A 15,396-nucleotide genomic window follows, 5' to 3' on the forward strand; every position below is an offset into this window, starting at 1 on the left:
TGGACCTAAATCCCCCCCCTTTTTTTTAGCTGTACATTTCTTGATATTGGGAAGGTGCTTTTTATATTTCTCATGTCTGAACACAAAAGCTTTGATGCTAACCTACACCTAAGGAGGAGTTTTCATAAAGCATTTTCAAGGGACCAAAGAATTCTGTTGGTAATAGCAAAAACAACATATGTAGGCATGGAACATTCATGATGTACTATGACAACTCAATGAATACAGTGCCAGTATCCCTATTATCTCCCACAAGGAAAGAGATAGGGATCCATGAGAACTATTGCTTTTAGCTTCAGTTCAATTCAATGCTAAAAGTTACAAAGAAATGTGAACTCTGAGACTCGTGGCCTCTCTATAACTGCTACGAACACTATCACTATCTCCATTATTACTGCTCATGTAGAATTGGCTGGTACTATCTGAAAAAATAACAAAGAAATGAAGTCTATATTTATTATCTCAGTAAAATGACCAAAATCACAAGTAGCATGTCTTATTGAAAATGCACTGCAATTGATAAAACTTAAAGAAATAAGAAAATCCTGGCTTACAATAGACTAGAACTAGGTTCTAATTTCTTTTCTATGAACCCACTTGGAAAGTCAAGACCCTCTGTGTTTTCTGTTTGTTTGATTTAAAGCCTTTTCTATAAAATAGGGGATTGGACTGTTTGGTTGCTATTTTTCACCCCCCCACACCCAAAAATCTAAGTCTAGAAATCATTTGCTTTTCAGAATATTTTCCTAATATATCATTAAAATTCCCAACAAAAACTTATTTTCCCAGAAAAGAATAGCAAATGGAAAAAAAAAGTAAACAGTAAATGGGGCTGTTAAGCTAATATTAAAAAATAATAAAGATAATTACCACTATCTGAAAATAATCACTAGGTATGACCACATCTCCATTCTTCATCCAATTCACAGTGGGCGCAGGCTTTCCAGAGACTGCGCATTCAAACTCAATATCCATGCTTTCATAGGCATAGAGGTTGGAAGGGTGATTTAAAAACCATGGCGGAACTGCAAAGACAGGAAAAAAAAAAGTGAGTGGGAATGTGAACTTGCAGGCCCAGCTCTTCACAGCCTCGAAAACATTTGCTCTGGGACAGAAAATACTTGTCATTCAATCCAGTCCCCAAATCCTCAGCTGATGACACAATAACTACAGTAGAATATATTTTTACCTTCATGCCCCAAATACAAGCAAACAGTTACAGTTAATGGTATTTTAATACAAGGTAAGGAGAAAAATTAACTTGGGTCAAAAAGAGAACATATATAATAAGTATTCTAAATACCCAAGAATTTGTACCCAACTGACCTATACATTGAAAAGCATTTAAACCTATGAAAACTATGCTGAGGGAGATGTCACAGAGAATGAGTAAGTGAGGTTTCCCTGTCCTTCCAGAGTTTCACTAGGTTTTAGTTGATATGAAGAACTTATTCTCTATTGAAACCACCTATAGTGATAGGATACAAGAAATGACTATCATCTTTGCTGTGGCCACATTCCTAGTGTCCTAGCAACCATCCATTGTAGTATTTCACTACCCTGTATTATTTTCTCAGCATGGTATGTGATGCTAATTTAATTTATTAATTACCATAATACTAGTTACTCACTCTATAATGAAAATTTCAATTTTCAATTGAAAAATATTATAAATATATAACATCTTTGTTAATGAACGGCTCTGGCTCAGTTCCTCAAAACTATTCCTTGGAGATAAATTTTTTTTAAAGTAATTTTCATCCTCTTCTGTGGGGAAACTGAAAGGGAAGTCAGACTTGAATATTCCAATTGCCTGAGAAGCCAGATTAAATTCACAGAGACGTAGCAACAATGATCTTGGTTCACACAGGAAATAGATGTGTATTTTTAGTAGGCATTTTCAAAGCCAATCTCTGTTTCTGTCATTGTTGTAACTATGCTCAATGAGTAATGAAAAGAACAAAAAATCATCTCTTTCCAACCACCAACAGCAACACTTTCCCATGATGCCCATGTTCAGTTGATGATGTCCATTGCCTTCTAGAAAAATGGGAGAGTCAGCAAATGCACCCAGGATTTCAATTCTCAATCTCTGTCTTTCTTTCTCTCCTTGTCTGTTGTGCTCATTTGTAACTAAAAATTTGAACTTAGAGTATTAAGTCATTTTTATATTCTTTCTTAGTGGCAAGCTAATTTAGGTAAATATTAATTAATATTCATGGAATAAAAAAAATGACCATAAATGTGTCTGAGAGCTGTTCCAAACATTGTATACAGGGAGAAAAATTTATGTATTTATTATTGATAGTATTATTAGTAAAATAAAAATTTTTGATTTCTTGGCCAAATTTACTGACATGAACCCAAAGACATCAGAAATATTTATTGACTGTCTCTGAGGAGATATATTAATAGAATGTTTTAAATTCTGTTCTCAGTTTTCCCAAAGATTTTGGTAAATTGCTTATTTATTAGCCAATAACCAATATTTCCTGACAGCAGACAATACACAATTTGTTAGTACAAATGCTTTTTATTTATTATTCTCACCACAACTCTCTGAGGCAGGATCTATTATCCCTATTTTATAAATGAAGAGGTTGTGTTTAAATATCTTTCCTGAAAGTACACAACTTATAAATTGTGGAGCCAGACAGTCTGACTCCCCTGCCCACATTCTGAACTACTTGGCTATGATTGTCTCTTTTGCCACTTGAAAATTCAGGTGTAAGGATAATGTTTCTGCTGTCTCAGAGATGATGGAGATAACCAATTAGAGCTATTTTTAAATATAGCACCATGTTGTCAATCTCTACTCTCTCTTAACTCCTTCCTTCCTGGGGTCATGGAGACTCCCAGAGTCTGCCCATCTTGAACTTGCAGTTTTATCAAAAGTTTTGAGTTCATTATGTTTACATCAGAGTGTTTCCAAATTTTTGTCATATACATTATATCTAGAGAGTAATTTACTAGGTTGAGACCAAAATTTAAATATATACACTTAAGTATGTATCTGGTCACACACACACACACACACACACACACCCCACACTACTCGAGCATGAGAGACAGAGAGACACAGATTCAAATGAAATGAAATAGATGAAAATAGGTAGAATAGAAAATTTTAGTAGTATAATAAAAAAGAGGGAGAATACCAAATTTATACTGAAGAAAGTAAAGAGAACAGAAGGTTTAAGAGTCAGATTAGACTGTTTTTAAATCCCAGACTCTCTATTCAACACGAGGGTCTCCCATATTGCCCCCATCTATTACCTAGAGATGAGACTTGAGGGTAAGGACAGTTAATGCTTGTAAAGATCAACAAAATTGTAAGTTAATACAACAATAGAAAAGCATATCAGAGTGCATTACCCATACCATAGTTATTTTATTGTATATAAACATTTAAATAAATAAACACATAAGTATGTGAGTGTATCTTTTGTGTGTATGTGTGTAGCCTTTTGCTGCTTTTTTCAATAATGTTATTTGCTGATTTTCCAGTTAGAGTTGCCTCTTTGCACTCCTAATGTCAAAAATAGCGTGTCAGTCAACTTTGTGTCACTCTGACAAAAAGACCTGACAAGAGCAACTTAGAGGAGGAACAGGTTACTTTGGCTCACAGTTTCAGAGGTTCAGTCCAGGGTAGAAGGTCTCCATAACTCTGAACCATGGTGAGGCATAATATCCTGATGGAAAGTGCCTCAGTTTATGACAGCCAGGAAGTCGAGAGAACTTGAGTGCAAGGATCCAGGGATAAAATAATCCCTGCCTGGTGACCTCCTTCCTCCATCCATGCTCTGCCTTCCTAAAGTTACCACCCATCAATCCATTCATATTATTAATCTATTAAAGGGATTAATACACTGATTAACTTTATTCCTCTCATAATCTAATAGTTTCACCTCTAAATATTCCTGTAATGCCTCACATGTGCGCTTTTGGGGGACACCATGTATCTAAATCAGGACAGTACGCATCACATAATGGGATTCCTTAAAAAGAAATTATTGAGTTTAAGTGGTTTTTATTTTCAAAAGTTTCATAGAAACTCACACTGTTTCCCAAATTGAAGGGGTTAGGAATCATCTTTCTACTTATTAACTCTCAATAGAATAAATAATGTATAGTTGACCACATAGTGAATTCCACCCAAAATATTTTTATTGATTAATAAAATATAATGACTTCTGATTAATTATGGACATGATTTGATTTATGCATGTAATTTTAGTGCTAATACTATAAGTACAATTAGTCTTTGCTTAAAAAATAGAGATGAGTCCTGATCTATGTTCTGTAACTTTCACATGTTTTTTAGATTCTTAGCATTTATGATGGACACCTTTTCTTCCCTGGATGTCTTAATATATTTATTTCTATATCAGGTTTTCCAGCTTTCACACTACATCATGTAGCAAGTGAGAATAAAAAAAAAGGTTCTCTGATTTACAAAGGGATGATAAAGCATCAAAAAGCACTATCGTGCATCCTCAATGGATGAATGTCCCACTTTTCTGAAATACACTACGTTGGGCAATCTTATCAGTCATCAGTAAATTACATGGTAAGACAAGGGCTAATGATTCCTACTCATATCTCAATGCTTAATACAGTGTTTCATCCTCAGCATATGTTCAACCCAGATTTGCTGTTGACACTAATAACTCAACAAAATGTACATTTTTATCCTTTGCTACCAAAATATTGATCCAAGATGAAGTTTGAACAATGTCATGGAAAACATCCACAAATCATATTACTTTCTTATCATGAAAAATAAAATTCCAATAAATGCTAGCAAAATAAAATAAAATAGCAAAAATTGATGTAGCTATTTGGAGAAATGTCTGAGTATTTATTATTTTAGGATACCTTTCAGAAATAGTCTTAGAGCTTAAAATTCTCCTTTGAGAAAGAGGAATTAAAATACATGACTTGGGAGGGTTTGAAAAGGTCTAAAAATATAAGCCTGAGTCGGATTAAGAGTCAGGTAAAAGCTCTTCAGCCTCACTTTTAAATAATGCATGACCAAATCACTGCCCACTTCCCTAGACTTATCATCCACAAACCCCTTACGTACACAATGCTCAAATAAACAAAAGTTCATGGCCCTAGTCTGATTCCAAGTCGTCATACATTCTGTTTTATCATCCTGATACTTTCTATCTTATTCTAGACTAGAGACACTTCTCCAAGAAAGACATGTTGGCTTTTCTCTTTTTGACATTTTCCTCTCTTGAGGGGGGAAGATTTTGGTATTTATTTTTACTGTTTTATAGAATTTGACATGGTTTTCTCTGGACAGCATGTTTTCATACATCTACATCACCTTAGCATGTGTATGTATGTCCTCGGGGAAAGAGGCTTTACCATGTTCACATGAGCTTAATACATTGCTTAATATATTTTGGATGATTACACTCTTCTGCAAGGAAGTAAACAAATATAGTTCATCTGATTTTTCTCTTTTTATTTGATCTCTTTGCCTTTTCATTGACAAACATCTAGGATCTATTCATCCACTTAAGGATTGCTTCTTAGACTCTAGAATCTGGATATAATTTTGTTATACCTTTCATAGTCCTAGAGTCCTAGATTCTCAACACAAATTGATTAAGGCAACTCTAGTTAAGGGGAAATGAGAAAAGCTATTTTCATATTATGACAAAATTTTCATCACATTCTTTGTTTTCATAATATCGCCATAAGCGTTCATTCCATAGAATAAAGATCAAACTTATTAAATTGTATTGAATAATTTACATGACATATTAAAAACTTACCAACTCAGATTTTATTTCTTAAATCTTTTCAATAGAAGTTATCTTCTCCATTCAAACTAATCCTACCTGGTACCAGTAAAATATTCAATGGTTAAAATGGAGATTTAGGATGATGTGCTATAATTGTTTTATTTTATAGATAGAGAGACTTACAAGCAAAATGAACTCATGTATAGCTATGGACTGTAATATTTCATCAGCATGTTTCTGATCATGGGTCCCTCCCTCAATTACGTTCCCAGATAATATAAATTCTATTTATTCTCCAAGAGGCAACTCAGAATCCCCTTGTATGGAACTTCGTGTTTCAAGAAGTTTACATTATCTTTTTCTTGGTTTTCACTATGGATGGGATCTTTCAATTATATAATTATTTATTATAACAAATTATAAATTATATTATACATTATAAATTATAATTATAATCCATGTAATTATATACCAGCACAATTAACATTCTTGAAGACAAGGCCTGAGTCATGATTTTATTTTTCTTTTAAATCCCCTTGTACATTACACGATGCCCCATTTCTCTCACACTGCTATGGAAGAAACTATTTCACTTCTTTAACTCTTGTTGGCAGCAAATTTCTTCATGAAAAATAAAAAGGAAGTGCCAAGAATTTTTGAGTTTATCAAATTGTTCCATTTGCATTCTCTGCATCCATTTAGAGAACCACTTGAAATCCAAGTACAATGTGGTAACAACTTCAGGGGAGATGTTGCTTGTATTTATACTTCTTTAGATAGTTAAAATTCATGACTGAAAGCACATTATTCACATTTGTCTCAGATCCTGGCTTTCCAGAACCTCTATAAGTACTTTTAGTACATAAAGGGAGAGTTACTTTTATTTGGGGTCTGAGAAAAGAAGGAATAATGACCAAAAATGACTACTCTAAAAAGCAACAGCAATATGGAAAAATGCAATTCTATCTTGACAAGGTTTATCATACTTAGAAATAATAACAGATATGATGTTCCTCTGGATGGCAGTCATTGGAGCTGAATAAGTAAACCTTAAATTCAGGTAAAAGTTTGTCTGAATGCATTTGATTTTCTTTTAAAATGTTTCTATGCTATGATTAATCATTAAATTTTATAAAATAAGATACCTTCTATGATTTGAGCTCCAGAATCCTTACCAACAATTTAAATAGCATCATTGGTTCTAATACATACAATAGACCCCTCAGATGTATTTTTATGGATTCATTACAATCATACATAATAGTTGGATTCACTATGCCATATTCGTACATGCATATAACATAATTTGATCAATCTTATTCCTTGGTAATACCCCATACTGCTCTCTATTGTTTGGATTTTACTTCTAGCTTTTACTACTTTTATTTAAATTATTTATTCTTTCTTCATTTATTTAGGTATATAAGAAATGTGGGTCAATTTTAAAGCACAAGATAAATATTTTCTGTATTACCTGGGCTTCTATAAGATTTCATAGATTCTCAAGAGTCACCCCAGCTCTTGGAAATGACAAAGAATGCATTTTTAAAATCAGGCAGAGTGAGTTAAATTAACAACAGTAATACAAATCAGTCTGGATAGGAATCAACAAGAATCATGACAAAGGACAGATTTTATTGGAAGAAAAGCAAAAATTAACGTGATCTTTAAGTGGCTGCTATTCCATCATGAGAAGTGACAGTCAGCTTCCTTCCCCAGAGCCACATGCCTTCTGCTACCTCTCCAGGACCTGTGCACAGGTCCCTTAGTTTGTTCATTTGCTGTTGAAATGATGACTACAAACCAATTATTCTTCTCCGGGATGAAGATATCTAAAGAGGCATCTAGAACATATCTGCTGCCACATCTGAACAAGTGAGCTATTTCAAGTGTAGTATCACAACTTTGTTCAGAGACATTTCTCCTTAAGGAGCCATAGTTTCAAATGTCATCACATTCAGATGACTACAAAGGAAGCTGTCCTGTAGTGAATATAAGGTTATTGATACACACCTTGGGAGGTATTCAGATTCCCATGTTGAATATTCCAACAAAATCCTAATTCTGGGTCATTAGTGTCTCTAAGGGGACAATTCCATTTAGTGATGTGAAATGACTCTTTCACCCCATGTCAGTCATCACCAACTTTCATTGCCAAAGTAACTTTTGTTCAGCTGACTTGATCTTTAAAGGCACAGTTCTCCCCTTCCTCTTTTTTTTTTGCAAGGAATTTTCTGGTACATTGTCTGCCCACTTCAGCTTTTCTCTGCAGGACTCTTAAGACAAGGTTCTTGAAATCTCCTTAACATTTCTTTCATTTGCTCCTTTTCTGTCTGCACACCTCTCCTCTGCCATAGGACTGGTTGTTGAGATTTACTTATTACTCTGTTTAAGTGACTCTTACACACACTTATTTGTATTCTTTTAAAGATTTTAGATTGGGTTAAACTGGGTTCTACCTTTTAATGTTTAGAATGGATTTTACATTGGAAATAAAAGCACACTTGAGTTTTGTTCTGATAAATATTGCTTGGCGCTTCTATAGTTCTTGAAAGACTGTTTTGTAGCTATGCATTTTATTCTTTATATTTGTTATTCAAAGAGATGTTTCACAGTTGTCTGAGAGAAGGAGAGAGAGAGAGAGAGAGAGAGAGAGAGAGAGAGAGAGAAGAAAGAAATGTTGTTGGATGCTCTTAATATAACTGCTGGAGTGTTCACTACATTTTATTCTTGATAGATGTCTAAGTGGGATATTCAATTATGCATATGTTTTCACAAAATGAAGTCAATATATCATTTCTAGAATTTACATAACTGAAGAGCAGATTACTTGATAGCAATTCATCCCATTGTGGCATCAATATGGATGCAAATTCACTTAGCTATCATATCTTTAAGCCCCAGAATTGCCTTAGCTATCTTTGCATCCTCAAGACCAAGCAAAGGATTAGACCTTGACAGATATTCATAGATGAACAGGTATAAATGAGGTTCCAGTCTCATAGACCAACTCTACTATAGATGAGTAATAACTATAAACAAGCTAGGAGAGGAACAGCATTTAAGAAATGAGTGCACTTTTCTTGTAACGTGATACCAATTATCATAAGAAAATACTAGAAGCACCAAAAGATAAGCCGGTATATCATTGGTAATGATAATGCTTTAATCTTCTTAGAGAAATGAAATTTAGGCCTTTGTAATTCTATTTTGCACACACCATTATTATTATTTATTGTGAGTGCAATACACTGAGAAATTCTTCCCCTTGTCCAAAAATTCTGCTGTGGAGATAAAGAGCATCTGATCCTCAACCTTGACTTTAGAGTCCTTCATGTATGGTAGAAACTGATTTCAGATCTCTCCACATGATTTTCTTTATCCAGACAAATGATCCCACTGCCCTTCCTCAGTGTCTGCTCTTCCTCTAATCAGGGTTGCTTCTCTCTAAACCCAGGCTGAGCTTTCCATTTTTCTTTCCAATTACAGAGCCCAGGATCAAATGATTCTGTGAAGCTCAAATCTGTGACTAAAATAATAGGAAGATTATCTCAAGATCCTAATGCTATATAGGGACTGACATTATCACCATGTCTTTGTTAACAAAGGGGCTGGGAACTTGATTCATGTGTTTTCAGCAGCCTTCAGGAGATACTGTCAACTCACCAACAACTAAGTTTGAAAATGTGTGTGAGAGTGCATGTGCAAAACCACACTTCAATGTGCATTTATTCATGTAATTCTGCATATTCATAGATATTCTTTTATATAAAGTATATGATCTCATCAAACACTTATTTTAAAATAACATGTATACAAATAGATACACACAAATATATATGCACTCCTATACAATTTATAAACATCTCTCTGTTGAATTTTCATTCTGAAACATAAATGAAAACTTGTTAAGGAATACAAGACATAAATATTAACACATGTGTTGTATGATGGCAAAAACAATAAACAGTCATAAGAAATTATTGGCTTGGCTATACTATATATTGACAGAAATTTGAGAATTCTTAATTTCCCTCAATCAAATGTATGCTACCCTCAATCAAATGTATGCTTGGAAGGCATGTTGACCTTTGAGAATGAAAGATGTAGAAACTCTAAATATCTAGAAAATATGTTTCTTGCCTGAGAACTACTCCTGTATATTTTTAACTGCACATTGAAGAGTTACAGTAAATTACTGATGTTTTTTTCTTCTGAATTTCTTATTAGTAGTAGACACTGCAGGAGGAAATCTTTCAGCACATTGAATTGAGGAGATGATGGATTCTAACATATTACTGAGTTTTCTTCCCCTAATGCCTAATGAAGTAATAAGTTCCAGCTCATACATATACCATAAAATAAACCTCGGCAACCAAAGAAAGGAAAGAAAGCATAGTGAATTATACATACGCACATATTACATACATAAGTAATGTTTTCAAATAGACATTTCCGGAGCAATACAGAGAATTAGAATAGGATTTAGTTCTTAAAACTCAGGAACTGCCCCTGTAGTTTGGGGGAAAGTCTAAGCATTCTCATCAACTCTTCTTATTGTGAATCAGTGCAAAATCTCTAGGCAGTGTGCGCTTTTCCTTTGTTGATTGAATGGAGAGATGGGGCTGACTTTGACTAAGGTGAAGGCTCCTGGGATGCCATTAAATTAAGAGTAGATTGGAAACCTGAGGACAAGTCCCTCTCTCATAGTGGAAAACAGGGGCTAGCACCATTCACCAAAGCTGGGTATTCTAGAAGATTTAAATGCTGCTTCATCTGAACTTACATCCCTACCATCCTTGCTGGTTACTTACAAATGCCTAAACTATAAAATATGCAGCCTTCAAACCGGAGCTGTAGGGAGCTAAGAAGTATGGTAAAAAAAAAAAAAAAAGTCTAGAAGGAACCAGTAGGATATTAGAGCAAATGGAACATCTGGAGAGTGCTGCTTAAATAAGATACAGGACATCCTGGTAAATGTGGAAACATAATAAAGCTAACAATACTGAAAGAAAATAAGCAGGGAGAAGAAGCAGGAAAGGTGAGAAATTTAGCCTAAGAAACAAAGTACACAACCAAGAAGTGCATATAAGTTTAGGTACAGAGGGAAATTCCTCAAAAAATGGATTTGCACCATGGATTCACTTTATATGAAAATAAATTCAATAAAAATAGAGATCAAAGACTCAACGATAAAAATGACAGAATGAAATGAAAAGGGAAAGTGTAGACTAAGGAAACAAAATCAAAGACCAAAATGGTACCATTAGGAATCTAATACAAAACTTAGAATGTACAAGTCAGAAGAGACACCACAGGAAATCGAGTGACCAACACAGAGGAGATATGAGGCAAGGACAGACAATATGGATAAAAAGGCAAAGGAAAGGAAGTACTCAGGGCTGAACTTTCATAGAAAAAAGACAACGGATGTGATGCCAGTTAAGATAAGTTGCCCTGAGTTCACAAGCTCACCCACTAACAGTCAAAGGAAAATGAATGGGAAATTTCCCCTGAAAGACAAATCTTTATTTTCAGATTAAAAGATCCTCCCATGTTTGGGGAAAAATTGAATACATGATTCTGAATAGTGAGGTATGTCTTATTTAAACTATTTACTCTGAGGGGTAAAGAATTACTTGAACATCCAGATAGAAAAGTAAAAATTAAATCTTATCCATAGGAAGTGAGTGGGAGTCAGATCCCCCATGGTAATATCCAGCATCAGAGGACCAAGTCACAATGTTACCCTAGAACTTCATGCCTCATATGGTGTACACAGAGTCACACCCTCAGATATAGACTGCACTTATAAATATGTATCAGAATTCAGGCAGTTAAGAATACCATCAAACTAAAAAGTTAGACAGATGGTAAGTGGACTGGTGATGAGCATTAGATACATTTGTATATAGAAGAATGAGTAAACCATGAGCAGAAGATTATTGAAAAGAATGGCACCGCTATAGACTTGAACAGGTCAAACCAACCATTAACCAAACATCTGAAAATGGGGGAAAGAGATGATGAATGAGAATGTTAATCTCTGGTATAAGAGAACTAGTTATCTTTTATACCATGGATTTCATCAATTATGCTCTTAAAAATATGATCATTAAAAAGACTAAAGCCAGCATCTGCAAAATGTTACATTGTTACAAATGTATTTCTACCAGTTCGTCCAAATGTTTATTATTACCTGGAAAGATGCATAAAATCCTGAAATTTGAGAAGATTTTAAATTCATGGATTATCTTAAATAATAGTGATTTTCCTAAAAGTTTTCGTGTGTGTGTGTGTAAAAGACTTATGAAGTAAATATTCCCAAGTGCTACAGTGGTTTAAAAAGTATTGATGTATCTCCTTTTTTATATTTTAAAAATTCCTAATGATTTTTTTTTAAAAATCAAATAAACACCTGCCTGCAAGAAGGGCCCACCACTGGAGCTTTGAATAGTTGGAGAACCCACTGGAAACTGTAAGGTTGTCTATAAATAGCTCATAAAGTATGAATAGCAGGTAACTCTTTTTATCTTCTTTTCTTTTTCTTTCATTATACTTTCCTACTGAGACTTGGAAAAGCCTGGGAGAAACTCTTGCTCCTGGTGCCAAGCACATGAACATTGATGGGAACTTGTGTAGCATCAAGAGCAACAAAAGGGTTTTCTACCTCCATCCAGCATAGCGAAAGGTGAATAGATACAGGACCACCCAGGGAAAAGCCACTGCATCAGGACCCACTCCGGGTTCTGGCTCCACTGTTGAGCAGGTTATGCACACAGAGCAAGTAACGGAATTATGGAACTACCCGAGCCTTTGGTTTCTTACTTGGAAAATATAGAAGGTTGAATTGGAATCTAGGTTTTCAAATTCTTAGGAATCTCTTAAGGGTAGCCGGGACCAGTCAGGTCCTGAAGTTCTCTCTCTCTGGATCCTTAAATGCCTTGAAGAAAAATAACTTCCTCTTCATCTCTCATATGTACAGAGCTCCCATCTGAACTTAAAGTTGCATCAGAACATTCTCTGCTGCTAAAACTGAGTAAATTATCCTCAAGTTTTGTTTCAAGCTTTAAAATTCTGTCAGTCTAAAATGCAAACTTATATGGAGTTCCAATGCTGTTCAGCCTGAGCAGTTTATATAGCATTGATTTAGGAAAAAAAAAAAAAAAAAGCAGGGAAAATAAAGCTGCCAGTTTGCTTTTTATAATGCACTAAAATAATATTTGACTAGACTTAATGCATGCTTAACACAATAAGTACCAACCTAAGCATTTCATAAAGATCAGAGAGTAACTCAAGGGCAGGTCAAGGCTAATTAGTGCGACATCTTCTTGGAAAATGACAGTGCTTCTTTCAAACTAGCACTCACAAATGACTTACTTCTGAGATTGTTTGGTGAAAGGGTTCTCCCAGCATTGATTACATTCCAATTTTGAGACTCCATTCACCTTTTTCTTTCCTACATTTTGACCTCAACAAATCTTAGCTATATCCCTGCTGATAAAACCAAATTCTGTGATAATTTCACTGCTTTTCAGGTGGGGATTTCAGAAGCTTTAAAAAAAAAAAAAAACTTGTGTAGGGTGGGAAGTAGATTTATAAGCTCTCATCACATAGATAACCAATCTATAAACTTGAATAAACTTGAATGCTTCTATGTAGTAAATGAAGATTGTCTATTTAACAATTTTGCCCATTATTTAAAAGCCAAGGAGGAATGCTTATAAAATGTGTATGTATATGTGTGTGAGGAGGGTGGGGGAATGTGTGTGTGTGTGTGTGTGTGTGTGTGTGTGTGAGAGAGAGAGAGAGAGAGAGAGAGAGAGAGAGAGATCCATAATGGTAAATCAGATTAAATCATGTAGATCTTATAAAATTCCTTTTGCTTGGGAAGAATAGGCATCAAATCTTAAGATTCAAAGTATTAAGGATAAGTGATAAAGGAATGCATTAGCTTTTAAAAATAAAATATATTGCATGTTAAATTGTGGTTCATATCAAAAAGATCAAAGGATTTTTATTGAGCACTTTAGGTCTTATATTTTAGAGGACCTTGTATATTATAAGCATACAAATACATGTGTTTGTGCATGTGGTGTGTGAGTGTGACCATAATCATCCTGTAACTAATACTCTTCAAGCCTCATAGAAATGCTTCATTATAATCTCTCTACACCATGAAATACAAGAGCCCAAAGTAAGGCTAACTAAGAGTTGTAGTAGGCTTACTTTTTGTTCTTGCATTTCAGAGTGAAATCCTCTACCACTCAGTCTCCTTGGGAATTGGTTGGAAAGAAAAGTTCGAGGAAATGTTTCATCTAATTCTTCAAATTTTACAGAATCTGTCCTACGCCTTCTCATTCCCAGAAGTATCCATATAATTGCACTTAGCATATGATTCATCAATTAAAAGCAAGCTGGTTAGAAAGTTTATAATCCATCCATTGACTCTGATTAAAAAAAAAAAAACATATGTGTTTCTCAGAAGCTTCTAAAATATCCCCGGTATATTTTCACACTTGTCATTCATATTTACCTCATATTTGTTCCTGTGTATACATTTAATTCCTATCCATATGCCAAATGTAAGCAGTCACATAAATCACTTTGTGAATATCTGTGTTTATAGCTATAAGCATCTTTATTCTATATTCTATAGCCCTTGAATGGGTTCGTACTCATCGATATGACTTTAACAAAAATGCAACCTGAAATATGAAAGTTCTTTCCATTTTTAGTAAGCTTACTTTTAAAAGTTGATCCAAAAATGTCCCCAACATGAAAAGAAAAATAAATACAACAAGTTACAAGTCAAGCTAAAAGTTACATAAGAGGTTTAAAACATAAGAAGGAGCTATGTTCTTTTAAGAGTTATATAAGAAGTTTAAAGTTACATAAGAAGGAGCTATGTTCTATTTGTTTTCACTTTCTAGGTAAACATAAACTTCAGATGAAGTTTGAAAAAATTTCATGAGTAGGCTGCAACTACCTTGAGGAGAGAACTTTAATGTAGTTCTTGCTTTATATCCTAAATTGGTATGTGCTGAGTACACGATTTGACGGGTAATCTGGGGGCTATAATATCTTAAGAGATCTTGCCCGTTCCTTGTATTTTATGGATGAGCAAGTTAGGAATAGATGATAATGTGAATTCTTTCTAATTCCAACCCATGGACTTTCTCTCTTACCAAGCAATATATAAAAATACTTAGCAAGTATTTTAATGGTCCATATAATCACTTTATGCCCTATGAATAGGGAACCTGTCTATTTTCCCTTCTCCACTACAAAAGAGACTATTATCTTATTTTTAGCCCTGCACAACAAGCATACACAGAAGGCAAAATGGCATCAACTCAAAAATATTCCTCTTTATGCTTTAAAGATGCTTCTCAGCAGTCTTACTTACATCTTATCTTTGAAAGACTTTGTGTTGTGTTTTCTTGTTTTTAGAGACAATTAATTCATCTCTATTGTTCAACATATCCTGATGTTAGTTGACAAGAAAAGTAACACAAGCTCTTCATAAGATGTGTTTTAAGCTGTCAGAGCTGTTAGCCATTCTGTTCTGGGAAAGTTTAGTATTAATAAGCAGTTTAGCTCTATCTTGCTTTCGTGTTGATGTCCACAGGCATCA

The 15,396-nt window shown here is 34.3% G+C and overlaps 1 protein-coding gene across 1 annotated transcript in view; it reads right to left on the bottom strand.

Moving 5' to 3' along the window:
- Dcc (DCC netrin 1 receptor) overlaps positions 1-15,396 on the bottom strand; it is a 1,066,901-nt gene that overhangs the window by 407,773 nt on the left and 643,732 nt on the right. The window contains exon 6 of the mRNA XM_027949033.2: positions 871-1,025. Coding sequence (XP_027804834.2) covers positions 871-1,025 — 155 coding nt within the window. The remainder of the gene's footprint in view (positions 1-870; positions 1,026-15,396) is intronic.

This window comes from Marmota flaviventris, chromosome 16 (assembly GCF_047511675.1).
Source record: "Marmota flaviventris isolate mMarFla1 chromosome 16, mMarFla1.hap1, whole genome shotgun sequence".
NCBI lineage: Eukaryota > Metazoa > Chordata > Mammalia > Rodentia > Sciuridae > Marmota > Marmota flaviventris.